At 43.5% G+C, this 26,990-nt stretch overlaps 2 protein-coding genes and 3 non-coding genes across 5 annotated transcripts; 4 read left to right on the top strand and 1 right to left on the bottom strand.

Annotated features, from left to right (window-relative positions):
- Window positions 1-1,729: 1,729 nt before the first annotated feature.
- SLC18B1 (solute carrier family 18 member B1) lies at window positions 1,730-18,051 on the bottom strand. Its single transcript, XM_033143799.1, has 14 exons — window positions 17,590-18,051; window positions 15,925-16,064; window positions 14,545-14,640; window positions 13,299-13,372; window positions 12,423-12,570; window positions 11,470-11,626; window positions 10,077-10,213; window positions 8,914-9,015; window positions 8,259-8,350; window positions 5,940-6,035; window positions 5,117-5,191; window positions 3,418-3,511; window positions 3,270-3,319; window positions 1,730-2,285 (listed from the first exon to the last, which is right to left on the bottom strand). The coding sequence occupies exons 1-14, from the start codon at window positions 17,621-17,623 to the stop codon at window positions 2,219-2,221; spliced, it is 1,362 nt and encodes a 453-aa protein (XP_032999690.1). The 5' UTR covers window positions 17,624-18,051; the 3' UTR covers window positions 1,730-2,218.
- Window positions 18,052-20,830: 2,779 nt separating this feature from the next.
- On the top strand, window positions 20,831-25,868 carry RPS12 (ribosomal protein S12). The gene is made up of 6 exons (XM_033143800.1): window positions 20,831-20,937; window positions 21,103-21,148; window positions 23,208-23,324; window positions 24,566-24,668; window positions 24,944-25,045; window positions 25,779-25,868. Exons 2-6 carry the CDS (start codon window positions 21,135-21,137, stop codon window positions 25,839-25,841), a joined length of 399 nt encoding a protein of 132 aa, XP_032999691.1. The 5' UTR covers window positions 20,831-20,937; window positions 21,103-21,134; the 3' UTR covers window positions 25,842-25,868.
- Window positions 23,648-23,724, top strand: LOC117044839. Its single transcript, XR_004426366.1, has one exon. It is a non-coding gene; the product is annotated as a small nucleolar RNA SNORD101 (small nucleolar RNA).
- Window positions 24,787-24,875, top strand: LOC117044849. Its single transcript, XR_004426375.1, has one exon. It is a non-coding gene; the product is annotated as a small nucleolar RNA SNORD100 (small nucleolar RNA).
- Window positions 25,535-25,667, top strand: LOC117044847. Its single transcript, XR_004426373.1, has one exon. It is a non-coding gene; the product is annotated as a small nucleolar RNA SNORA33 (small nucleolar RNA).
- Window positions 25,869-26,990: the final 1,122 nt, after the last annotated feature.

Consider the following 26,990-nt stretch of genomic DNA (forward strand, 5'->3'; position numbering starts at 1 on the left):
AGCCACTGCCAGTCAGTGTAGACTGAGGCTGGGCAGGCTTGCCAAATCTACTTTGTATATTTTGTTATTTGTACTAGAAGCCCAGGAAGATCTACCATCCGGAGCTAGCAGCCCAACACACACGGTTTGAATTTCTACCGATAAACCATTTTTTTATTCATTCTCCTTCTAAGGCAATCTTTCCACTGCATTTTGGCTTGCCAGATGGAACAGTCTCCCCTACCACCCCCATGCTGTTTCCTGACCCCCTCCGCCAAGGCAATTTAAGGTGGCACAGGGGGCATGCAGGAGGGAGGAAAGGTGGGAAGCCCCATTGTGCAAGTTCTTGTGAAGGGCTTCAATCCCGCCCTTTTTTTTATGGGGCATTTTTTGTATAGCTTTGTACATATTCTTAAACAGTTCAAAAGTTCAACCACCCAACCAACCCGTGTGCCTCTGAATACATTTGGAGCTAAGGAACTTTTCAAGACAAGAGCAGAGTTACAGTCTGCCCTTTTGTACAGAAATCCTCTCTTGCTTCGCTTTCATTTCAGCAGGATACTTTTAGGTTAGGAACATCTGTTTAGTTGCTGCTATTGCTAACAGTTGGGAATTGGAAACATCTTGCCGAGCTACTGAAAATCCCGGGTGTACACAATCCCTTAAGGGACCAGTGGTGTGTGTCTCGGCAGAAAGCATCCTCCTAAGTTCCTACGAGTTTCAACAACATCTTATTAAATATAGAACGAATATATTTAGGGAAACTCAAAACTTAATGCCATCTTGGCAGAGCCCCGGCATCCACTTGCAGAATGGCAATTTTGCCTGCTAATAGGAGTCATAGATCTACCTTCAACAGAAGCCAGACAAATTTATGGTACCCACATGCATATTTCCTCAAAGACCTCTTTTTTATAATGTCTGCTGGAAGCAGTGTCAGACTAGAACTTGGAGACCGGGTTCAAATCCCCACTGAACCATGAAGCGCACTGGGTGGCCTTGGGCCAGTCATGTTCCCTCAACCTAACTTACCTCACAAGGTTGTTGAAGGGATGAAAAGAGGAGGTGGAGAACCACGTACACCACCTTGAGTTCCTTGGAGGAAAAGGTGTGCTATAAATGCAATGACTAAAATAATGTTTGAATGTAGTTTTAATGTATTTTAAAGCTTTTTGTTGGGAGCTGCTCAAAGTGGCTAGGGAAACCCAGCCAGATGGGAGGGGTATAAATAATAAATTATTATTAAATTATTATAATTAACAAAGCAGGAAGCAATGTTTTTTCAAATGAATAGGGCAGCTCTACACCTTGCAAGAAGAATGTGCTTGTCTCTTTTATTGAAGGTAATGGAAAAGTCCACATTTACTGGAGCTGAGCGCGCACACACTGGAATGCAAAACAATTCACTGGGGTTAGAATGTGCATGCAATACAAGCAGCTGGAGCATGATGAGGGCATTTAAGGACATTGCCCTGTTTGCAGAAGGGCTTCCACTTTTACAATTCAACTTTGCCTTCCTTTCTTCTCTAAATTCCCCCACCAATCTGCTCAGGGGGGCTACAGTGAGCCAACAGAACAGAACAGAACTGGGGTGTGTAGAGAAAGAGAAAAGGGAATGGAAGTTCAGTTGCACAAGCAAAAGGTTTTGCATCAACGGGACGATTTTGCTGGACACGAATCAATTCCTCAGGCAATCAGCAACTTTCCACATTCAGAAAAAATAACACATAAAACAGCTTTTAGTGTTCTTCTTTATTTTAAATTAGCATGCAAACAAAAGTTTTAGATCACAACATACCTTTAAAAGTTTCTAAGAATATTCATCTTTAAAAAAAAATATTAACAAAATGCCCTAGAACATTTCACACACTTTGGAAGAAGCTAAGTTTTTTGAGTGCTGACCATCGGTGATATTAGAGTACAAAAGTAGAGCATTACGGAACATATTTCACATAGTGCAATATATCATTTTCACATTGTGCAAAATACTTTTGTCTGCCAGACAACCTTGCTGCTCTCACATAGCACCAGCCCAAAGAGGTCTATTACACGACTGTCCAAAAACACAGGCATCCCCTCTAGAAACAGAATGTACAGCGGTCAAGAACCCACAGCCCACCATGTGGTATGAGGCAAAGGTGGCCACCTTCACTTGCTTGCTTGCTTCTTGCCTGTGTATCGAGCACCTAAATTATCCGTACAAAAGTAGCTTTAAACTGGCAGCAGGGAAGGCTTCCAGCTACGTTTCACTTGGCAGAAGATGAGCCCTTTCTTCCTCCGTGCCCAGAAGGTTTTGGGGAAGGGATCTGTGCAAAAGAAGAAAGCATCCACAGCAATATTAAAACAGAAAGGCAAAATATTTTTTTTTAAATGCCCACACACAAAAACTGCCTATTAAAAGGGAAGAAGTCTATAAAGCTGCAAATGGTTTTTTGTTGCTTCAGTGTGGTTTCACATTTTTCCTTCCTCTTTCTTTTGCAAACTGTGATTTAATCTTCCTGGCTGTGACGACACACACGGTTTTACTCACCGCCACGACACAGCATTATTTGGACTTGAATGTGGGGGAAATCAAAACAAGTTGCCACGGCTAATATGGCTAAGTGCCAGAGTTAAACCAGCCAGTGCCTCAGGCCCAGGAAAAATCTTTCTCCCTGAAGCTGCCTCGAACTTGCTGTTGGGAACTTCACTCCTGGGGAAAATAGCAGCTTTAGAGGAAAGATTTCATCAGGATTAGGCCATGGCCCCTATCCTGATCAGCTTCCCCCACCCCCCAGCAGCTGTATTTTGACAGAAAACATAACAGTGAGGGGGGCATCCCAGCTGCGGAATGGTCTCCTTACAGAGGCTCAGTCGGTTCCTTCTTCATGGGGAGGGTGCCTTTTTATTATTCACCCAGGCCTTTGAAATCATTTGTTGTCTGACTTCTGATTTATTGTGTATTTCTGCTGCTGGTTCTCTTTTTCCTATTAAAAACACTGTCCATGAAGCTCCCTGGGTGACTCTGGGGCAGTCATGCTCTCTCCCAGCCCAACCTACCTCACAGAGTTGTTGTGAGGATAAAATGGGAAGGGGCTTTGTATGCTACCTTGAGCTTCTTTGGGGGGGGAGGTGGGATATAAATGTAAATAAATAAATTTAATTTACATCGAGCTGAATAATCCATAAATAAAGCAGGAAAAACTTAACAATTTGCTCAAATAGTTATTTGTAAGTTTAAATGAAAATAGTCATTTCCTCCTTTAATTCAATTTGTGTGGTTTTTTAAAATAAAAAAGTAGTCACAGTACCTTCTTCTGTGCAAGGCCTCATAGATATAATATATTGCAAGAGCCAACCCCTAAAGAGAAAACAATCGGTTAGTATGTTTGCAATGTCCCACACTTTCAGATACCAGCAGAATAGAAGCTCATATCAAGAAAACACTGGTTTACATACACTTATCAGCGCAAATCCACCCTGTATGGCTGCAGCCCATTCAAAACCCAGCTTGTCGTTTAGAAATCCACCTAATGTTGGACCTACGAAAGACCTAGGAGAAAGGGGCGAAACACACATTTAACGGAGGTCTGAGAAATAATTATCGATGCAGCTTGCGCAGACTTTGCATCCCGGGTTATGAGTCAAGGTGCTTTGAAGAATTTGCACCACTTCTTAAGAAAAGCTAAACAAAAACATCCCTGCCCCCCATAGTAAGCAGCTGCTTACTATGCTCTGCAAGATAAGAGCCCAGAAAGGTGTGGCTAGCCCAAGACATTATAAAAGACTGGTTTGCATAGTTAGTGCCCCTAAAAAACCATGTTGACAGCTCAAATTGTGTTGAGTTTATAAACTATTATTACGGTAGTCACACTTTGTTCTTAATGGGACTTCACTTAGTCAAGAGTAACTTTTCACATGGAGCACCAAAGTGCAATTAACTTATCATGGATTGAAACCTAGATTTCCAATAATTTTTTCCAGTCTTCTGAACCGGTACCCTTCCCACCCTTATCCTCTGGCTCCACGTCACCAATCACCTCTGGATCTAGATAAATTATTTTACCTAGGTTCACATCCACACCACACATTAGTGGCCAAAATTGTGGAAACCCTTTGGGAAAAGTGTATTTCCGAAGTTCAATGGCTCCATCGATTGGCTCTCTAAACACTCGTGCTAATTGGCTACATTCAAATTAGGGAAAGCTACTGCGTATCAACCTAAGCAAGTTGTGCTTCCTTTTTTGTTTAACAGAATACAGAAAATTGAACAAATTTTGTTGCATGACATTCTTCATTAAATTATCTTTCCATTGAATAATTTTATGGTATTACTCCAAATAAAAGTGGTGTTATGAGCCATCAAATATCAGAAATACACTTTTTCCAAAAGGTTTCCACAATTTTGGCCACTAGTGTATATTTAAAGCACATTTTTACCAATCAAATAGCTATGGCCTCTCCCAAATAATCCTCAGAGCTGCTGTTTCCCGCCTTATAGAGCTATAATTTCCAACATCCTTAAGAAACTACCATCTCCCAGGATTCTTTGGGGTGAGAAAGCTTTGCACTTTGAATTTATGTTGTGGGTGTGTCCTAGAGTACCTAATGCCACCGCAGAGTCTAGAAATGCATGGGCTCAACCCAGTCCCCAAAAGGCATAACAGGGTGTGCCCCTTATCAAACAACTATAAGAATGGGTGACCTGTGCAGGCCTCCCTTCTGCCCCTCCCCTTGATCAAAACATCTGAGTTCTGAGCTGTGCTCATGGTCAGTTGGATCAAGTCCAGTATCTATTTCTAGAAACAAAAAGATCTTTTGAATTATTTGAACAGAGGCTTAGAAATGTGTGCTAAGAGTCTGAAAGGGCCCCCTTTTTTACTTGTATGATTTCCCCCCTAGTTTCTTCCCCATTGTCAATATACAAAGCACTCACATTCTTATACAATGAATACTTTTGGGGTTTTCTCCAGTGGAACTCTGGTTTATGTAACCCACGTAAACTCATGTTTTGTACTCACCCCCCACTCCCAAACCTACTGAGACCTCTCCTCGTGTGAGTAAGCAGTGTTGCTTTGGGTCTGTAAGTATCAACACATGGAGAAGAGAGGAGCATATGGGAGTGCAAATGATAGGCAGTCCATGACCTTCTACATACCCAAGTGACCATACTGCGCTGAAGAGTCCAGATACCAGGCCTAACAAGCTTAATCCTTCCTCAAAGCCATTCTCACTGCAGGACAAAAGGCGAACAAACAGATCATTCCCAAAGATAATCAACTTTTCATTTTGAAATGCAAGTTTTGGAGGTCTGCAGCTTGGAAGACAAGTCATAGAATCACAAAGTAGTAGCATCAAAAAGAGACCTGCCTTGTCTTTCAAAGGCAGCTGCAATCTTTCCTGCACATAAGGGAATGAAGTGCTGTCTCTTCAAGATCTTCTCTACGTCCACGAAAACACATCTCATTCTGTAGTGAGACGTGGTTGTGGCAAGTGGGAGGTCCCACACTGGTACTCCAGTGCATAGCTGTCAACCCTCCCTGCTGTTTCCCAATGCTATAATAAGGGAATTTCCTGCAAAAAAGGGGGAAGGTTGACAGCTATGCTCCAGTGGTACTCGCACTAAGGAAAGGGTTTATTAGCTCAGGGAGGGAGGCCGTTCTTCTAAAAAATCAAAGCACTGCCATCATCTTGATTCATATCTTGTCGTAGCTTTGCATATGAAATAGGGTGGAGAACCTGTGGTCATTTGGATGTTACTGGACTGCAACTCCCATCATCCCTGACCTTTGGGTCATATTGGCTGGGAGTCAGAGTCCAACAACATCTGGGAGGAACAGACTCTCTACCTCTCAATATAAAGCATCCTGGCAAAGATCTATAATTCACTACAGAACAAGGGAACCCTATTCCAATTTACCTGCAATCAGCTGCCAAAGAATAAAAAAAATTTCTAAGTGTATGGAGAGACAATAACTTACTATGCATGATTGAGCATTTCAGGGAATACTGGTATACCGCTCATTCCAAGGGAAAAACCCATCAGGACCAACATTAGAACAAAGAGCCAGAGTTTGCTGGGGGAGAAAAATTAAAATCCTAAAATAAATTGAGGAAATGATGCAACATTCCTCATTTGGAGGAAGCTACTGGATATAGATTTAATAAATAAAATAATAAGCAAACACACACTTCATTATACCTTTAATTCATGTATTAACATTTTTTAGCGTTGGTAACAACATTTCTTTTATAAGAGTCCCTCCCCCCGATAGTAGTATTAGTAATAATACATTCTAACAACAATGTGTGACTTTTGCTAAGTTGCTTTATATAAAATAATAAAGCAGATAAAATCAATTAAAAGCCAAAATTTTAACCAATAATGCAGAATACAAAATTCCTAAAATGCAGTTGCGATTTTGTTGGTCACAGGCAGGCACCTGAGGTTCTAGGCTAATCGTCATGATTTTTGGACTATGCTGAACATACAAACCCTTCATAATCTCTGAACTTCATTTGGGAAGCAGGCAGCTTCCCAAATGTAGTTCAGAGATTATGCTTGCCATGAGGAGTTGAGTTGAGAGGCGATGTGCAGCATGACGACTTGCCTAAGAGCATACAAGATGCCGCTATGTCACCTCCATAATCAGGGCCGTGGCGCGGCGATCTCTCCGGCGCCCCCGTGCCCCGGGAAGTAGTGGTGGTGGTGGGCTGGCAGGGGGGAGGGTGGCATCCGGGGCATGCAGGGAAGAGCGCGGGGTGCGGGGCGGGGAGGTCCAGTGTGCCACCTTCATGCCTCTCCGCCTCTGGGGCCGCCTCCCTCCTGCGCTGGCCGCCCCTCGGGAGGGGGGGCGAGTGGGGGATGAGGGGCGCGGCGCTGGAGCGGCGTGGGACTTTGCACCCCCAGCGCGCGGGACAGGAGGCAAGGCCCGCCCAGGAGCAGCATGGGCGGCAGCGCCACCAGCGCATGAGCCCCCGGCCGCCCGTGGGGGCAGGTCCATCTGGCGGCATGCTGGTGGGGCCGCGCGGCTCCCCCGCTCCCTGTGCTCGCAGGGCGCCCCTGGGGGCCCCCGCGCCAGTAGGGGCAATGGCTAAGACGGGGATGTCCATAATCTTACAATCTTACTTGGCTACAAGTGATCACCAAATAATACGAAGAAGAATGTTACCTCCATAGCTAGCCTTTCAGCTCAAGGAAAGGACCTCAAATTTACCTCCGACAGAATGAGAAAATATTGTTTGTCAGGGCACTCTGGGCATTAATTGGGAAGGCCAAGCTGAAATCTGTGGCATTAACTGCTGGAATAACCCCCATTTACACTATCTCCCAAGCTCCTTAAACGCAAATGAGATGGAAGTAAATGTCTTCATTTTTATTTCAAAAAAGGGGGTGCATGCTTCTAAACATTTCAAGTTAAAAGTAAGGGAGAGGGAATACCAAAAGCTCAATAGTACACACTCTTTTCTTGGCAGCAGGGGCGTCATAGGGTGGGGGCGGTGGGGGCGGGCCGCCCCTCGTGCCGCCCCTAGGCGGGTGTGTGCGGTGCTGCTGCTCCCGGGGTGACGGAAGGAGTGGCGGCGCGTCCCACCACTCCCATGCGCCGCCGCTCCCTCCGTCACCCCGGGAGCAGCAGCGCTGCACGGACGAGGCTCCCGAAGTGGCGGCCCGGCATACCCCAGGGGCGGGGGCGGCACTGCGCGCGCGTGCGTCATGACGCACACGCAGCGATGCCCCGCCCCCTGGGATGCCGGGCCGCCGCTTCCGGAGCCTCGGTGGGCTGCAAAGAGCTCCGAAGCCGCAGCCTGGCAGCCCTTTGCGCTATGGCAGCGGCTTCGGGGCTCTTTGTAGCCCGCCGATGCCCCCAAGCCCCCGCCCGGCATACCCCAGGGGCGGGGCCGTCACTGCGCGCGCGTGCGTCATGACGCACACGCACCGATGCCCCGCCCCCGGGGATGCCGGGCCGTCGCCGCGCGCGCGTGCGTCATGACGTCATGACGCACGCACGCGCCGCGATGCCCCGCCCCCAGGGGTGCCCCTTGGCTTCCCGCCCCGGGCAGCCAAGGGGCTAGGAACGCCCCTGCTTGGCAGAATAAACAGCAGGCTCTGTACAGGCTGAATAAGGTCATAAGGGGACCACATATGTGATGTTAGAATTCAACAGCTTTTGGGTACGAAATATGAATATTTGAGGGCAGAGCATACACTGCCCTGCTTACTGATTTCTGAGCAAGTGTGAAAACTTCAGAACATGGGCAGACTGCCAGTGCCAGAGACACATTCATCAAGTGTGCATTACCTTTCGATGTGCAAGATGGGAGCTGGTCCTAACATAACATAGCAGAATGCTGTCAGTATGCCTCCAAAAATCATTAGCCACTTCCTTAAGTACTGCAAGAAACGAGAGAAGTGAAAGGCTTGACTTTTGTCAAAACAACTACATTTGAATTAATTCAACTGACAGGAGGAAAAATTATGTACTTTATAAGTGTCACTTCATATTTTCTAAGGCAGAACAGTGACATTCAGGACAGGCTGTGATGCTGAACTCTGGCACAAACGTAAAACCAGCATCCAGCCTCATACTTTGAGATGGTCTTTGGGACTGATGGAGTCATTTCAAAACCGGTTGGTTTTCCAGATTTCTATTGTCACTGCAGGTTTTACCCATTAATTTAAAGTTTTCCCTGTTCATTTGTCTAAAGGGGGCACCTGCACTTTGCAGAAGTTCCAGGACCTAGAACATTCACCAAAATATTACATAAAGGGCAGTGGGATATGGCTTGGCTGAAATGGGCACCAGGCACCACTACCCATAGTGAGGCCTGTGGGATTGGTTGTGTTTTGACTTCAGAGCAGGAAATTCTAGTTATGAAGCCTACTGAACTTTAATCACTCTGTAATGTAGAATCACAACTTGCAAAATTAAGTAAAGGACAGGATTTTGAACTCACCGGGAATTTATCACTGAGAAAACCAAGCAATGGTGAAGATAAGGAATAGGACAGCGCTAGCCCCAAGAAGACCAATCCCACATAAACAGCAGGCAATTTGAACTAGAAAAAGAAAGCAGATTTTTTTGATACTTCATAAAAAAAGCACCTGACCCTCAGTAAAGTTCATTGTTGCAGCAGGGCAAAGCTAGATTTACAAGCAATATATTCTTATGCAGTTTATACACACACACAAACATAAAGATGAAAAGGCAACATTTGTGCATTTTTTAAAACAAAAACTTGCAACTTAAAAAAATAAACTCAACTAGAAATGGGAAGGTTTCCAGTTTTCTTCCAAATGGAAAAAAACGGCGGGGGGGGGGGGGAAACATGGGGGAAACCTGGATTCCCTCTCCCCCCCCCCAGTTTTCCCCCAGGCTTTCCCATCTCTAACCTCAACAAAATTGGACAAAATTAAAAGGTTCCCTGGTAGAGAAATGGGCTCTTATTTAGAAGTGAAACAAGCCCCAACATTTCAATGTTTCCAGTGTTTGCTGAATACTTTTAGTTTCTCCAAGATTAGCCTACTTAATCTCTGCATTTAAAGCATCTTGTTCTTTAGTTTTCAGACTCCTTTATGATTGGCATGATGTTTCACATTCCCCCCCCCCCCTGTACACCGTTCAGATATTCCTTGTGTCTGAAATCAAACAAATTATACTGGAACACAAAGCACAACTTTGTTATGAGTAACATACTTTAAAAAAAAACAATTGTGTACCAGTACTTTAAAAATAAAAATAAAACCAAACAAAAATTATTAAGGGTTGTTTATCCACCTAGGATGCAGCAGAAAATTGCATTTGTGTTTATTTCACTCAGGCTTTAGCATTATGAACGCAAGGAATATCCACTAACTCAATTAACTTGGCTCCACTTTGCAGTTATAGAGAGGAAGAGCTTGTCATCTGCTCACCTGGCTGAGCTCTACCTGCAGCACTGCATTTCCCACTCCACTACTTCATCAGCCTGTTTCTGGCCTTAAAGTTACAAGACAGCAACTGCCATTAGGACACCTCTTGCAACTGAACCTTATGAAATGCCCACTAGGACCCTCACTAAAATTTTAGTTGATTTTGATAATTTTAGATGAAAGTCTCCCCCCCCCCAATTGCACCTACCTTTTTCAAGACAAATAGTGACATGGTAGGATCCAGAAAGCCCAAGCATCCACTCAGTGTGAATATAGTTAAACAGAGGAAAATAACTTTTGGCAGAACAATAAGCTTCCAGAATGAATCTTTGCTAGGAGTGGAATCTATAGCAAGACAAAGAGTGACATTTTGGGCAGGTTATTTATTTTAATCACACTCAGTGTGAATGAAATGTTACAGAATGGAATAGGGACCTGCCCCAAAGGAGCATACAATCTTTAAAGTTGACACTGGGAAAACAGAGGAAGACAATGGAAAACAAGACTCCTGAGCAAAAGTTAGCAGTCATGGGGAAAAGCATAGAGATTCTCTTATGGATCACTAACCGATTTAGAGACCAGGAAGCAGAAAGCAGGAATAAATGGAGTGGAGAGTTATTGCAATAAAGAGTGAACAGTGCGTCCCACCCCTCCACCCCCACTCGATCAATACTAGTAGGCACCACTGTTAGTTCATTGACGACACCAACTTGTTGGAATAGCAAAGAGCTCCAAAAGGATCTCTTCGCACTAGGGGAACGGACATTAGAATGCTAGCTTAATGCAAACAAGAGTATATTGGTGCACATTTGGGCAAAAAATATCCTAACTTCAAACATATATATCAAGGATCTCTGAGGTGGAAGTGATTACTAGGAAAGCAATATTGGGGTTGCGATGGCTAGCTCAGTGAAAACAGAGCTAATGTACAGCTGCAGTGAAAAGGGCAAATTCCACAATCGGGATCGTTAGGAAAAGAATTGACAGCAAAACTGCCAGTATCTTGACTTGGGCCAAACAGGTTTCTCAGGCTACAAAAACCTGCATCAATTTCACCTCCAGCTTTAAGACACTTCAAAAGTATCACAGAACAGAAACACACAGAAAGCCACCACCTGCAACACCCAAATGGGACTTTTTACTACGCTTCCAAAAGCAGCTGCATCTTCCCCTTTCCAGTCCTGTCCTTTGATAGGGAAAACAAAGCAAAGCTAGCATTCAGGATAGACTGGAAAAACCCTCCTGAGCATGCATGTTTTGGGTTTTTTTTTCCTTTGCTATTATGTATTTTGTGTTTTATACTGTGATGTTTTGATGAAGAATGGCATATAGATGTTGTTGTTTTATTACAATACATGGGTAGGCAAACTAAGGCCCGGGGGCCGGATCCGGCCCAATTGCCTTCTAAATCTGGCCCTTGTATAATACAAGGACTCTGTAGACTGGGCACAGCTATTACCGTCACCAGTATTACCACAGGTGAGAGGAAAGTTTCCTACATTCATGTGTGGAAAAACAGGTTCCAAGAGACTATCTTCACAGTGGAGAATAGAGAAGTTCCAACCCAATTTGAACCAAAAGGCAATAAAGACACCACTTACCATATTTTGGTAAGAGGAACATGTTCAACGGCACCAGGATCAGCACTAGGCACCCAAGAACGATGAAAGGGACTTCATAGCCAAAAGACTGGTACAAAAAGCCACCGAGAGGTGGGCCCAGCACTAGTCCCAGTCCAGTAAAAATTTCAAGGCTGCCCTTAAAGAAAGAAAGGACAACAATGACATCAGATCAGGTGGCCTAGTTGGTGCAGCAGGACAGAATTAGTGATAAGTACAAATTTTATTAGCATCAATGAAGTGCTACGATTTGCTTCTATGAATGTATTAACAATTTTTTCTTGGCTTATGGAGTGTTTGAGTATATATAAACCTTTAATCTATTAAAAAAACAAAAACAAAAAAGCTTATCTACCCAAATGCAACAACGGTAAAGCACAAGGTTGTTTTCTTAAACTAAAAGGGGGTGGAGAGAACAATATTAGTCCAAGAATACTAAAGCAAGCTAAGCTCACATGGTGTAGTGAAAGCTATTATATACTACCATCTAGTCATGATTTTTTTCTGGTTTGGTGCCATCAGCATTCAGCTAAAAGGTCAGCTCTTAAAGCAACAACACAGATCTGCCTTTGTAGTTTAGTTACTTGTGATTTTCATGCAAAATTAAAATGTCACGATCTTAACATCCCTTACTAAATGAAACTTTCCCAAGTTCATTTCAGTGTATTGGGACGACACCCAAAATGTTCTTTGTGTAATGCAGGTCTCCTAGTCCCAACAGATCCCAAGAGCATCTGAAGTGTTACAACTTCTGCTTTACAGCCAAAAGGTCACAGGTTCAAAACCCCGCACACACACACACCTCTTCAGATAAGAATGGAAAAGACTCCTGCCTAGAACCTTGCAGAGAATGCTGCCACACATTCAAAGCAGTATCATGCCACATTACACATTAGCTGTGATTACTCAAAATCAGCTACTGGCTTCATACATACCATAACTGTAGCAATGTTGTTGGGGAAAGCCTTTGCTAGAATAGAAAATGAGGCTGTAATGGCTGCGGCAAAGCCAATCGCATCCGCGGCTCGAACTACAAAACACAACCCTATGAATATCGACCCATCGGGTGCTCTGTCCAACATCCTAAAAACATAAGAAAAGTCAATCCAGCTCCTCAGCCTCTTATGCATAAACATATCTAGTACTGTGCTCTCGTATAATAGACATGTTGGCAAGGCCCTCTTTGGAAGTAGCACAGGCTGCACCTCATGGCAAGTATTGGGTCAAATCTGCCTGACAAAATTGTCGTCTGCAGTGAGTCCATAAAAGATATCTGAGAAAAGCACTGCAATTAAGCAAAGGTTTATAAGTTAGGAGCTGCTTTGGACAAGACATCAGGCATCAACGAACAGACCCATAACCAATTTACATTTACATTTTTGGGGTATTTCAAAGGGAAATGTACTTTGGAGTGAAGCAGAATCCATATCCACATCTTGAGCCTGTGTCCTTAAGTTTTGTATGTAAGGGTTAGGAGCTGCTATGGGCAAAGCATTCAAGTAATCTTTTGGATCATACAAACAATGTATAGATTTATATTTCTTAAAGCATGGAAGATTAAAAAATGCAGTTCCAATAATGGCCAAAAATATAAAAAATATTAACAGATGCTATATCCTGCCAAATATATGAGGTCCAGGAGAACAGCAATGGTTTAGGCCCTAGCTTACTGAGTTGAAGTCTCGTATAAAATACTATATATTTCGTATATAGTATTTCGTATAAAATACTATATATTTCGTATATAAAATACTATATATCTCGTATAAAATACTATATATATGCGCATAATAATCCCAACACACACTCACCCGAAGAGAATTGTGGCAACTCCCGAGACAAACATTCCAGCAACAAACATAAACTTTGCACCAATCTGTACAAGCTGTAAATTATAGAACAATATAGTTATAGTGCTTCTGCAAGTTTTATAGAAGTTTTAGTACTCAGATTTACTGCTCTTCCTTCAGTTTTTTTTAATGAAAACAAAATTAAAAATCTGTGTGCTTAACTTCTCTACAGATTTACATCCAGCTCATTATCACACCTAAAAATATTCTAAATGGATAAGTGAATTAACCTACTTTCACAACAGCAACAGGTGCAATTAACTGTTACAACACCCTTTGCTGCTGATACTTTCCACGCTGTACCACAGCACTACCATTAGCTAATAAATCCACTGCAGTAGTCCAAATACAAAGGTCAAGTCATCTGTCCAAGAGGCTGGAAAAAGCACTCCTAGCCACCAAGGCTACCTGAGCCTCCAGTGACCAGGTTGGATCCTCCCAAGGTATAGATCTATTCTGTCCAGAAGAGTACTAACCTGCCCAGAAGAGGTTGCCTTTATACCTCCTGGACTCAAGATCTCAGCACACATAACACCTTTGTCTTTTTAGGATCCACCTTCTATTTATTGTCCCACATTAAATCCATTACCACCTCCAAGCACTGGTATAGCAGATGGTGGATGAGGGTCAATGGGAGCACATTGCTTCAAGCCAATGTCTCTTCATTGTCTTTACAATTGAGGATAATGGGTATTAGGCTATAGTGACCTGGATTCATTGGGTGGTATGAATTTTAGAGACCTCCTGTCTCATCACATTCTGGGATCTGCTGAGAGGACCTTTCAAATGAGTCTACCTGTTTGCAAAGTCCACAGGGTACAGGACAGACTGAAAGATATTCAAAGTAATGACTCCATAAGCATGGAAAACCCTTCCCTTTAATTTATGGCATTTAGGAAGCTTGAGATTTTCTAGATGTGTTAGAACACCTTAGTAAGGATGTACACAGGCAGGAGTTTAAGATAGTCAAATGAAAATGATACTATTCTTCTGAGGATATTCGAAGCTTACATTATGGAAATTAAATAGAAAATTCTTTCCAGTAGCACCTTAGAGACCAACTGAGTTTGTTCTTGGTATGAGCTTTCGTGTGCATGCACACTTTGGTCTCTAAGGTGCTACTGGAAAGAATTTTCTATTTTGTTTCAACTATGGCAGACCAGCACGGCTACCCACCTGTATTATGGAAATTGTCAAACATACTTACATACTTTCCCATGATCAAAGAAGTCAAGAAGTTGAATAATGCAAAGCATCCAAAAATGAGTCCAATTACAGTGTTACTAGCACCTTTCTTTTCTGCCTTAAAACAAGAAAAAAGAGGGCTCAGCTACACAGATGCAAATAAAACGCTTTAAATGTATTGTAAAGTGCAATATACAAATAGTGAGCTATGCAAAATTCAATGGTTTTTTTAAAAAAAGCATTTCACAGCATTTTTATGTGTGTGTGGATTCCACCAGAGATAAGGTTTCTTTTAAACACAATGACTCGGAACAAAAAAAAAATCTACGTCAAGCCAGAAATAGTTAAAATGGCTTAATTGTTATAAAACATTGCTGGTGGACATCGGAATTCCAAGTCTCTCAAGTCTCCTTTTGTACAAGGAAGTCCAAAGAAACACTGTAGCAGAACAGCTGGCTTGCTGCTGAACAATCCTGTACTGTGGATCTATGAATCTCTGCATCAAATGATTGGGGGGGGGGGGGGCAAAATTCACATGAGCAAAACTTTGTAACAGACCTGCAATTGACCAGGCACTTAGCCAAGCTGTTTTATTTTCTGAAGAAGAGAATGTGCCTTGCACCTAGTCATGGAAAGAAAATAAAAGAACACACCACATGCCCCATATCTGCTTATATGGCACTGGTTATGCATGGGTTCAAAGCTTCTTCCCATACTGCATTTTATACACGGGGTGTATGAATGCACCTACACAAAAAGTAGAAATCTAAATATTTCCTACCACCGTAGAAGGTTGTCGGTGGGACAGGTCTCTGGGAAGAGGTCTAGCAGAGCAAGGATGGGAAATCTGTAGGCCTCTGGAAACTGTTGGGACTCACAAATTCACATCAGCCCCAGAGAGCATGGCCAATGGTCAGGAACTCGGATGGCAACATTTGGAGGGCCACAGGATCCCCAACCCTGGTCTAGAGAGTTCACAACCCTTCAAGTAGTATCCATGAGAACAAATGGCAAAAAGTGCCTTCAGACACTTCCCAAATAGAACAGAAGATTTAAAAAAATGGGTAGAGAAATTGTATTTACCAGCAACATTTTGCAGTTTATATGTTTGGATTTCTATACATCAAACACCACGGCACACTTTCCTCTCTAGCCTTCTCTTCCTCCCAACCCTCCTTTTATTCCACCCTTGCTTTTTGCTTTTTATGATTCTAATTGTTTCCTCCCTCATTTTTCCTTATTTGCAATTCAATGGAAAACTCCTAGGAAAAATCCGATTTTTAAAAGATGATGGGAAACGAGACTTTTGTTCAACATGTTGCTGGACAAAGTGTCATCCAGCAATTCTATCAAAGTCTTCATTTAAAAAGTTGTTGGATTGCCAAGTTGTATATCCATTTACCTCTCTTGGGAAAAAAGGTCCAAGGATTGAGTAGCAAATCATAGAACTGAAGTTGATAGATGCTGTAGCTACCAGTATAAATATCTGTTCTTTAGTGAGCCTTCGGGATTCTTCAGTTGCCACCTGTGGTATGTCATTGTCTTAGAAGGAAAACAATATATTTCTTAGAATGTAAAAAGCAAGATAGCATATGACTTTAAAAGTAGAAACGAGTACATGTACAGTTTTTACAGGTTAAATTAGAAATATAAAAAAGAATTCAGATATTTCAAGAGGCTAATGCAATTCCCTTTGATCCACTTGCAGCCTCAGAGTCCAGTAATCTGGGCCAACCTTCTAAATAAACTTGCGCTAAAAGGGCAGAAATAAGAAACTTATTCAGCTGTAAAGCACAATTTAGGTTGTATCTTTATACCTGCCTGAGAAAGTCTTCTGGTATGATCAAGAACATACAGTTTAATACCCACATGCTAATTTGCTAAGAGCTTTTGAAACTCAAGTCATAGAGATATTTCTTAACAAACATAGTGAGCTGGAGATTATCCTTGAGGTACTAGCTTTAAGTTTGGCATAGGAAAGGAGAATGCATTTCTATACATGCATTTTGTCCAAATTAGTAAACTCTTCCATTCAAAAGACCATTTCTTGCAATATTTATAGTACAATCCTATTGTAGAAAGCAGATTAATATTTGAGAGTGGGGAGAAATGAAGAGACAAAACCTGGGCTTGACCTTTGAGTAGTCACACACTCTTGTTTATTCCATAACCTACCTTTCCGGTTTGGTTGTGTGGATAATGTATGAAAGAACCAGCCTGAGCTCCATTGAGAAAGGACCACACCTAAGTCTATTACAATGAAATAAGCAACATGTGCAGGCTAGCAGTACAAGGGTCTAAAATAGCTGTACCTTGTTACCTTCATGTTCTAATGTAAGATAAGTCCACATGCAATTGCAGCATCAGTGGGTGTGTCCTACTGTGATTTAATCATTTATTTTTTTCAGTGAGTCTCATGTCATTTCTACTATTCAGCTATCTTTACATACTCAAAACTTAAGACCGCCCCCTTTTATTCACTTCTTGGGCAACAAAATTGGAAGGAGTTGGCTCAGGTGGGGCAAAGTGACAGCCTAGTGCTATGTACGTCTACTCAGAAGTAAACCCCAATGAGTCAAATGGGACTTACTCCCACGTAACTGTACACAGTTATGTAAGAAGCCATAAAGTCAAATTACGGTAATGAGATGTTGAAAGGAAGCCTGGCACAAAGTAATTAGCTCTCTAGCAACATATATTTACCAGAATAAAACTGTCCCTGCCATTGTATATAACTCCACAATTATTATTTTTAAAAACACGAATTGCTGGGATTATAGCCAATTTACCTTGTTATTTTTGTTTTGATTACCTTGTTTGGAGTGTAGTATAGCAAAAGGCTGGTAAAAGGTAACTAATTGCATGTGAACTGCGACCCTATCACCCTTACTTGTGAGTAAACTCTAAAACCAGTGGGATACATTTCTGAGTAAGTGTACTGGGTAGGACAACTCGCTATTAGGATTCAACCCCGCCCGGGGATTTGGAAATAGAGAGCGGGTGGGGAAGAGATAGAGAGAGGATAATAAATCGAACAGCAGCATTTCGGAGCATTTTTTACACCCACCTGGAAAATCGCCCGTCGTTTCGGGGCTGCCCATTGTAAAAAAAAAAAAAAAGAGGAAAAGGGGGTGGGGAGCTGGATGCTGCAACTTCAGGCAACTTCTTCCCCCCGCGAGAAAAGAGCGATGGCTCTCCGGCTTTCCACAAGTAACAATCGGATCCTCCCAGCAAGGAGGGGAAACGACTTCAGCTGCTGCAACCCAGTAGATTCAAGCCCGGGCGATCCACTCGGCAGAACGGTTTTGCCGGGCCGCAGCGAGGAAACAGCTTCGGAAGCAAACCGGCGCCGAACTCTGATCCCGCTCCGGATCCCGGCAGGCTTCACTTCGGTTAGCTGAAAGCTGCGCTCGGAAGTTGCCTCATCCCGCAAGCTTTCCTCGGGGTGGGGGCTTTTTAAAGGCGCAAAACTTCCTCCTCTGGTTAAGCCACTGGTACTATTAGTCTTAGATCTTGAGGACGCTGGGAGTTTTAAAAGTGACCCTGCAGCTGAAAAGGTTTTTTATGACTTAAGACAACCCGTAAGCAGTCTTGCTGAAAATCTGATCTAGTTATTTCAGTGGGACTAACTTGGCTGTGACTGCTGCAAGCATGCCTAAATTCGAAGTGAGACCCATGGAAGTTGATGTACCTTACTCCCAGGTAAGTGGGTGTCTCAAACTCCCAAGGTGCAACCGACCCATTCGTGGAGGTGATGTAAGCAGCTCATCTCTCTGGTTTCAATGTCCATTCAGAAATGTGATGCCCTTCTCTGGAAGGAGCCAGTGTATTCCAGTGGCTATTTTTGCATGCCTCTGGGCAGGTGGTGAGGGGGTGGATGTGTTGACCACAGAATAATAAGAAAGCTGAAACAGACCTCGTTTTTTCTACATGTCAAGTATCTCCAGCAAATGTGTGAACTGCATTGTGGAAAACTTCCTAGGATGGAGTGCTCATACAGAAATGTGGGCAAATTGCCTCTGTGGTTTCAACCCAGGAGCAGTTCAAACATTTGTATTCTCAAAAGCGTAAGGCACATGCTCTCTGGTTGAGATTGTAATTCTAACCAAATGGTGTGGAGTGCAGCCTTGAACCCACTTCCTCAATGAATTTTGTTTCCTCTTCCATAAATGCAGGAGCAGTGCTAAGTTATTCAATGGTTATTCATAACCATTCCGATGGCAACACACCTTCTAAGACTATATGGCAAAAATGAACTTTTGATCAATGCGCCCAATTTGGCTTCAGAACCAAGGCAGCTTCCCCACCCCATTTACAAAACATCCAGTCTTATAAAAAGTTTGCTCAGTTAATAATAAATAAGAATAAGAATAAGAATAAGAATTATTTATTTATACACCGTCCATCTGGCTGGGTTTCCCCAGCCACTCTGGGCGGCTTCCAAAAAAACATAAAATACAGTAATTCCGGAACCAATTAAGTACGTAACCCGAGGTACCACCGTACTGTACCAGGATGCCTGTGTTACCAACAAATGTTTTGTGAATTATAACTGCCTATAGGCTATTGCATAATTACCATTGACTGCACTTTCCTTGCTGGTATGTTGTAAGCTGTCTTAACTTTTAGAAAGGTAGGATATACTTCTTGATAACAAATGAACTTGTCACTCAGATGGTTTTTAGAATACAAAAAAAGAAAACCTTCCTATTTCACGTGCAGAGTATACTCAAATGTTTCTGCCTTTCTAGCACAATATACAGTACACACATTGTTTCTTGTATGTTGCACCGGATCCTGACATCTCTGCTGAGCACAGCATTTTTGAGGACATGGTGCAGTCTACTTTTGCTACTTGGATAATCTAAATCTTAGTCCAGCAAATGAATTCGTTGTGGATTCTACGTAGAAGGGCATTGCACGAATGCCCCAAGCAGCCTTTAAAGGTAAAAGTACCCCTGACCGTTAGGTCCAGTTGCGGACAACTCCGGGGTTGTGGCGCTCATCTCGCTCTATAGGCCGAGGGAGCAGGCGTTTGTCCGCAGACAGCTTCCAGGTCATGTGTCCAGCATGACTAAGTCGCTCCTGGCTGTTTACCTTCCTGCCTATTTATCTACTTGCACTTTGAACTGCTAGGTTTCTGATCGGCAAGTCCTAGGCTCAGGACTTTAGGAAGCCTTTAGGAAGTGCCAAAGCTACCACGTGCAGGCAGGGTTGTGGCCAACCTATGACTACACCATTTAAGTTAAGGTTTTGTCTGCGCTTTTTAAAAAAAACAAACCTCCCAAAAAAACCCTTATCCCAGCCAACCACCGGTATAAAAATTCGGTATTTGGCAAAGCTCCATCTTTACAATCCAGGCCCCTCCTGCCCACTCTGGCCAATCCTCAGCTGGCGCTTCAAGGAACAGAGGGACGCATCTCTTGCCATTATCTCTGGAGTCTTCTCCCCCAAAGTCATCCGTCCCTACGCCGGCTCCATCTACCCAAGACACCGAAAGATCCACAGTCAAAGCGACTCTTGGCGAGGAGGAGGGCGACCCTGGAGGATTTCGAAGACCCGAATCTCCTCCGGAGCAGAGGAAGAGCAGCAGCCCGCAGCAAGGAGCCTCGAAGGCGGCCAGGTTGAGCAGCCCTGCCCCCGCATTCCCACGCCTCAGCGCGCCCCACATGGCAAGTGGAGGGGTCGCCAGCTGCGAGGAAGGCGCTTTCGCCTTTGGGCAGCCAGAGCCGCCCTCCGAGGGGCGAGAAGGAAAGGCTCCGGCAACAGGGAGGCCTCGGAGGGGACTGCTCGAGAGCAGCAACCGAGGAACCCTCTTTCGGGTCGCTGTCGTGCTTTGCTCCAGCCTGGACCGCCCGCCGACTTTCCCGCCGGTGCCTTTTGAATGATCCGGGGCTTTTTTTGGTCTATCCAGCATGGAGAATTAGGCAGCCTCCTCCCCCTCGCGCAGTTAACCGCCGAGAAGTCGCGCACTGCGAGTGTCAGGAGCGCTGTGTGTTCTGTGCGGGACAACAGGGAAGCTGGAGGCGGAGCAGGCGCGGCGGGTCTCTCAATCAGAGAGCGGCGAACCTCCGTGCCTCGGGGTAAGCGCGCCCAGCCGCCGCCAGCCCGGCAATATAACGGGCGCCCCCCCCCCCCGTGTCCATTTATAGCACCGGGGCGCTCCTCTATATAAAGGCAAACTGATGATTCGCTCGGCGCAGACCGCAACGTCTCCTAAAAGGAACTACCGGCAACGGCTTTGCCTCCTTTTGCTTTCGCCTCCGAGCAGGCGAAATGGCCAGACGCCTAAAACTGCAGGAGCGCGCGCGCGAGCGACTGCGCGCGGGAGGAGAGCGGGGTCCTCGCGGCCTTAAATAGGCGGGCGGGCTGCTCCGCCCCTTCCTTTTCACCATCGGTTCGTGGAAGCTGTAAGGTGGGTGCAGCGCGTGTCGGGTCTCTCTCTCCCTCGCCCCCCCCTTTGTTTCTCTTATTTAGCGGGGGGGGGGGAGGAGGAGAAAGACGACCCTCTCTTTGCCGTTCGCTTCTTCTTGTTTTGTGTCGCTCCGCTTTTTAACAGGCTCCGTTCTCTTTGTTTCAGCAACCCCCCGGGCGGGAGAGTCACCACCAACCATGGCCGAGGAAGGGTAAGTGCGAGCGGACGGGGCGGATTGAGGCCTCCTGGAAACTCCCCTCCTTCTCTTCCCCGACTTTCGGGCCCCGCGCGAGGACTTCGCCCTCCTTGCTCACGTGGCTGGGCCCAAGTTCCCCTCCTCGAGGGCCGCTTGAACCACGTGCTTAGCGAAGGCCCCGCAGAGCCTTTCTCCTCTTCCCTTCCCCAACCGGCCGCTTTCAGATAACTGGAACCGCGTGGCGCTTTAGTGCGAATTTAGGCCACTCCGTCGGTGTTGCGGGAGGGCCTGAAAGTTTGCAGGAAGAAAGTTTACAGTTCTTCCCTCTTCCTTGTGGGGACACCTGTGCGCGCGCGTCCGCACGCTATTTCCCCTCTCCCCGCCCCGGCGAATCCGGAGTCTCCATGCGTTGAAGGGAGCGGGTTTTTTTCCCCCCCTGGACGCCAATGTGGGATGGGGAGGATGGTGGGAAACTGGACGTCTGTAAACATTAATTTGATTTATCGTGGGATCCCAGCAGAGCAGCAAATGGTCCTAGCAAATTTCAGAGGGGTTTTTAGCCTGCTGTGCAGAGACTCAAAAAGCGTCCTGCCCTTTGTAGACTTTACTGCTGTTGCCATTATTACAGCTTTGATCCTCCAACGTGACCCTCCTTCCTATTTTATCCTTGCAACATAACCCTATGGCACCCCAGGAGTGTTACAGTTTGGTGTTAATTCCATGTGTTTTTCATTGCCTCTTGGTTTTAAGGATAAAGCTGCACTGAAGTCTGTAGAAGTTGTATCCTAAAATATTTATTAGTGTTTTGAGTTGTAATTGGCTGTGTTGATATGCTCCTTACAACCCCATCCCAAACCACTGTTACTAGTGATACATCTCCAGTCCTTGGCTTATTGCCCATTTTCCCACATATTAAATTCTCAGGATGCTAATTTTGCAGTAGTCAGCAGCTTCATAGGTTGCAGCATGCAGAGTGGAAGAGTTGGAATTGTAACTTACCTAACAATACTTATTATCTCCATTAATTCATATAGACCTCATTCTTTTTATCTCCTTGATCAGCTTAAAAGCTGCAGTTTTGAGTTTGGGACTGTTTAAAAGAGAGCCCTCTTTTCCAGCCACTCTTATTAAAGACGCCTATGAAAACTGGGTCCAAGATTGGGGATACAGTTTTTGCCACTTGAGAAGTAAAAAGGATTTATTTCTTACTTGATCAGGAAAAAAAATGATCAGTGAGGTTAGCAAGCTTGCAAGTAACAAAAACTCCATGTCACATTATTTTTAAATTGTGCATACACAATTTAAACATATTTTATTTGTCTGGTAGTGTTGCTTACTAAACAAGGTGATGTGCAAACGTAGCATTTGTTGTGTATCACCAAACATTCATTTAAAGTTGTCAGTAATGTAGGAAATTCAATTTTAGGAGTTTCTAGGAAAGAAAAATCTGGGAAACATAAATACACATTGTGGCCATATGTAGAATATTTCGTACAGTTCTGGTAGCTCTTTCTCATGAGATCATAGAATTCAAAATATGCAGGAAAGTGCAACTAAGATTAACAAGGAAAGGTATAACCTGCTGTTGCTTTTTGTTTTAAAAAGATACCCAGAAGTAGTGTTTTGAAATTCTCGGTTTTAATATACATAAGACGACACTGGTATTGCCGGCCATCCTAAAACCCAAATTGTCAATGAAAATGATAGTTTGGGGTAGCCAGGAGGAACTGGAGTGCAAAGAAGTCATTGCATTCACTGTTAAAAGTAAGCTGTTTTTAGAAGTTCTAATTGTATTGTTTAAGTATTAGACGTTTGCTGCTCTGGGCTCTGTTAAGAAATACATGCATTTAACAAATTAAGCCATGACCTTTTGTTCAGATTTGTGCAAAAATATCTTGCTGTAGCAGTTGAATGAATCAGTGTCTGGGTACAATGTATGTCCAATTCCAGATGTTGATTTAGGTGCCATGCCAGTTCAAAAATATCTGGCTGGCCACTGTTAACAGCAAAGGGGGCCTAGGTGAACATTGGTGAGATAAAGCAAGTTCATATTCTGTGATTTTTCTTTTGCTAGCATTGCTGCTGGAGGTGTAATGGATGTCAACACCGCCCTTCAAGAAGTGCTGAAGACCGCACTTATCCATGATGGCTTAGCCCGTGGAATTCGTGAAGCTGCCAAGGCCTTAGACAAGTAAGTGCTGGATGCTAACTAGTATGTGTGCCTCCATGTTGTAGTTTAGTCGGGCATTTCCTGTTAGAGTGAAAAGAAAGGTGCTCAGGGTAGCTTACAATAGTAAAAAATCCTTATGTCCTGTAAAAATACCGGTAATTAAAATGCTACCATGGCAGAGACCACAAATAAAACTTAATTAAAGCAGCATATATTTAGCAGGTAACAGCCTACTAGAATAAAAATGTCTTCACAAATTAGTGAAAGATGGGCAGAGAAATAACTTCTGTGGCTTGCAGGACAAAGTGTTCAACAGTTTTTAGATTATGAGATGAGAGCTACAGGTTTTGAATGATGACACTCTTAAAAAGTCGGATCCCCCTTCACTCTTACTATGAGTGAGAATAATAGTCTGACAAACCTGTACATATAGATTGGTCTTAAGAGTAGGCGCCACAAATAGTCTGGTAAGGTCATGGTGGTGGGAGTATTACGGTAAAAGCACCCAGTGTAGTTTGAAAAATTCTAAATGATTGTGTTAACATTACAGTGGTGCCTTGCAAGACGAAATTAATTTGTTCCGCGAGTGCTGTTGTATAGCGGAAATTTAGTCTTGCGAAACACGGTCGGAGGAAGCGCGGCTTTACGGAAAAAAACCCCGCGAGTTTTTCGTCTAGCGAGGTACCACTGTACTCGTAACTGGGTAAACAAAACACATTTAAAAACCTGGACTAAATTGTTACTGATGGGGCATCTGGTACTTTAAGCTACATTTAAATTGCAGCAGTGGTATGAAATTCACTACAGTGGAACCCCGGGTTACGTACGCGATCCGCTCCGGGTCGCCGTGCGTAACGCGGGCGTGCGTATCCTGAACGCACGAAAAACCAAAAACCCAGAAGTAGCGCGATTTGAGCACTTTTGCGCATGCTGGGTTACGCAACCCAGAGTGTGTGTAACCCGGGGTTCCACTGTAGTATACTGGTTGTGCAGTTCTTTGGTACTAACTTCAAAGTCTAAAGAAAACAAAAATACTGTTTATGATCCCTGACTCTGATCCCAATTTCCCTCATGTGATTTGAAAAGAACACACAGAAAGAGATTTCCTGTTCTACTTCCCCAGATAATGTCCTATTGATTTGTGGACTCATGGGAATGTTTTGGGGAAACTAGGTGAGGAGTGGGGAGTCAGTGGAAGAGCAACTTGGAATTGGATCTTTTCTGTAGTCCACTGTGTAACTAATAATTGTCTTTTGTTTTAGACGCCAAGCCCACCTTTGTGTTCTCGCATCCAATTGTGACGAGCCAATGTATGTAAAACTGGTTGAAGCACTTTGTGCTGAACATCAAATCAACCTGATAAAGGTAATGTTTATGTACTTTTAGATTGATGATTTAATGCAAATGCTTGTTTTGCTTGTTCAGTAAAATATTTTCTGCTGGATGTAGCATCTAGGTGCTTGAATTTGTAAGTACTGTTCACGCTGTACAGTGATGATAACTTGGCTCCCTCTACTGAGACTTGTGAGGAGAACAACCATTAACGTTACCCTTTATGTCTGAGTGTACAGTTGTTTGCTTTCTGTGCTTGCCATCTTATTTTGAGGGCAGTTCTAATGGAATATAAAAATCTTTGACAGGTTGATGACAACAAGAAGCTGGGTGAATGGGTAGGTCTCTGCAAGATCGACAGAGAAGGAAAACCCCGTAAAGTTGTGGGCTGCAGTTGTGTCGTTGTCAAAGTAAGTTGATGAAAGTCCTCTTTTTAAAACAAAAAAAATAAAAATGGGTTCATATTTTAGAGCAGTTTTATTTGCTAAGTGTTTTATTGTCCCTTTACTTACTGTTGCCTACATTTTGGTCTCAAATTGCAGTTCTTGAGCTTGATTAATGCCTTAACTTTTACCAGCATAATAATTACCAGCAAAGAAGCAAACCACTTGCTGCTTTGCTACTGTTTGAAGAGAAATAAATTTTCAGTTGGCGCCGGTGGTGGGTGTGAATGAGAAATTGGGGTTAGAGGGGACTTTCTGCATGTGGGAATATTGAAAGAGATGCAGTTTCCCTACCCATACAGTTAACTGATGTTTTGTTGCTCTTTTAATCTTCCAAATACTTGCCACATTTAAACCGTGCACCTCATATTTCTGATAAGTAAAACATTTTAAATGATTGTTCTGTAATGGTGCACAAACTGATTATTTGTTACCTTTCTTTTTTAATGAGCAACACTGCCAGCCGGATAAAATCTGCTTAACTTTCAAGTGTTCTGCAGAAATGCAAACTATTGCTGGCAATAATAAAGCCAGGGTACGAGCCTTGAAGACTAGGTAGTCATTGAGGTCCCAATAAATGGCTACATTTTGGTTTTTAAATATGGGTTGAGTTTATTTTACTTAATGCCCTGCTTTTAGTCCCCCAAAATGGGCTCTGACATTTGGCTTATTGTCTTATTAATGCATTGTCTTATTGTAGGACTATGGCAAGGAATCTCAGGCCAAAGATGTCATCGAAGAGTACTTCAAGTGCAAGAAATGAAGCAATAAAATATATTTGCGCCTGACAGTGTTTGTGTTTTGCTGGTCTTGAGAGAGATAACCATTTCCCCCCCCCCCCCAAATGGAACTAGTTGGTCTCTTCACATCCATTAATTTCTAAAGTATACGTTTTGGAACGGTAGTATTGTTTGCCTTAATGCAAGGAAAATTGAGGTATGAAGTGATTTGAATTCTGTCATGTTCATGGGTATTGTGTTCATTCTGGACCTTAATTATGTAGAGAGGCTAAGGTTGATTACTTCCATTTCCTTCCATGACAGTTTTATATGTATGTAATCATAAAGTCAGTCTCAATAAGTTTATTGAGAAACCATACAGGAAGCAACTTGCATCAGGTGATACATAATTCTCTCTACATGCAGACATGATGTTTGAGACAACTGGATAGAACACTTTGAAACCACCCTCCATTAAGTAGGCACTCTAGAGAGCCTTGTCTTCCATTAGATATAGTATGTAGACTAATGAAAACCCAGTCAAGGAGCAAACCAGTGCAATGAGGTCATAAATGCTGCAATATTGTTCAGTAGTGTAAGTTGCTGGACTAAAGCCAGGTTATTGGCCTTGGGTCTTAGCTGGGATACTAATTTAAGATGGAAAAAGTGCAGGTGCTGCCATCTTTCAGGTGCAGCCAGGAGAGGGGATATGCCTGCTCAGCCAGTCGGGCGGAGAGCCTATTTAAGGGGGCAGCCACACACTGCAATTCCATGCACTGAGTTCAACAGTGGTTGGGTTTATTGGTGGTATTCCCAGATAAGTATGAATAGGACTGCAAACATAGTCTGTTAAGGTTCTCATAAGAGTCGTTGCAAGAAAGAACAAATGTACTGAGGCTTTAGGTTTAATAGGTCAGAGTCCACTTTATCAAATGAATGAAATGAGTGCAGAAAATAAAGGGTTTTTTAAAAAATGAAGCAAGAGAGAAGAGCAGATATGTCAAATACAGAGCACAGTGTGGTGGTTTTTACATGTGCTAAGAGAGACATTAAAACTTGGGTTTGTGCCGAAGCACAAAATGGTCTGCTCTGTGATGTCATTTCAGAAAAACGCAGACACGACATGCCTAGGATCTGCGCTCATTGCCCCCAAATGACAGCACCATTTCGGCTGCTCCCAGCTTTTTCTACCG

The sequence above is a fragment of the Lacerta agilis genome, chromosome 3 (genome assembly GCF_009819535.1).
Source record: "Lacerta agilis isolate rLacAgi1 chromosome 3, rLacAgi1.pri, whole genome shotgun sequence".
NCBI lineage: Eukaryota > Metazoa > Chordata > Lepidosauria > Squamata > Lacertidae > Lacerta > Lacerta agilis.

Coding starts and splice junctions, on each gene's coding strand:
- SLC18B1 (XM_033143799.1), bottom strand. CDS start 17,623: ATGGGCAGCCCCGAAACGACGGGCGATTTTCCAG. Junction 13,373..14,544: donor CTTTGATCATGGGAAAGTAT/GTAAGTATGTTT, acceptor TATAATTTACAG/CTTGTACAGATTGGTGCAAA. Junction 8,351..8,913: donor TTCTCAGTGATAAATTCCCG/GTGAGTTCAAAA, acceptor CGTTTCTTGCAG/TACTTAAGGAAGTGGCTAAT.
- RPS12 (XM_033143800.1), top strand. Junction 23,325..24,565: donor GCTGCCAAGGCCTTAGACAA/GTAAGTGCTGGA, acceptor CTTTTGTTTTAG/ACGCCAAGCCCACCTTTGTG. Junction 24,669..24,943: donor ATCAAATCAACCTGATAAAG/GTAATGTTTATG, acceptor AATCTTTGACAG/GTTGATGACAACAAGAAGCT.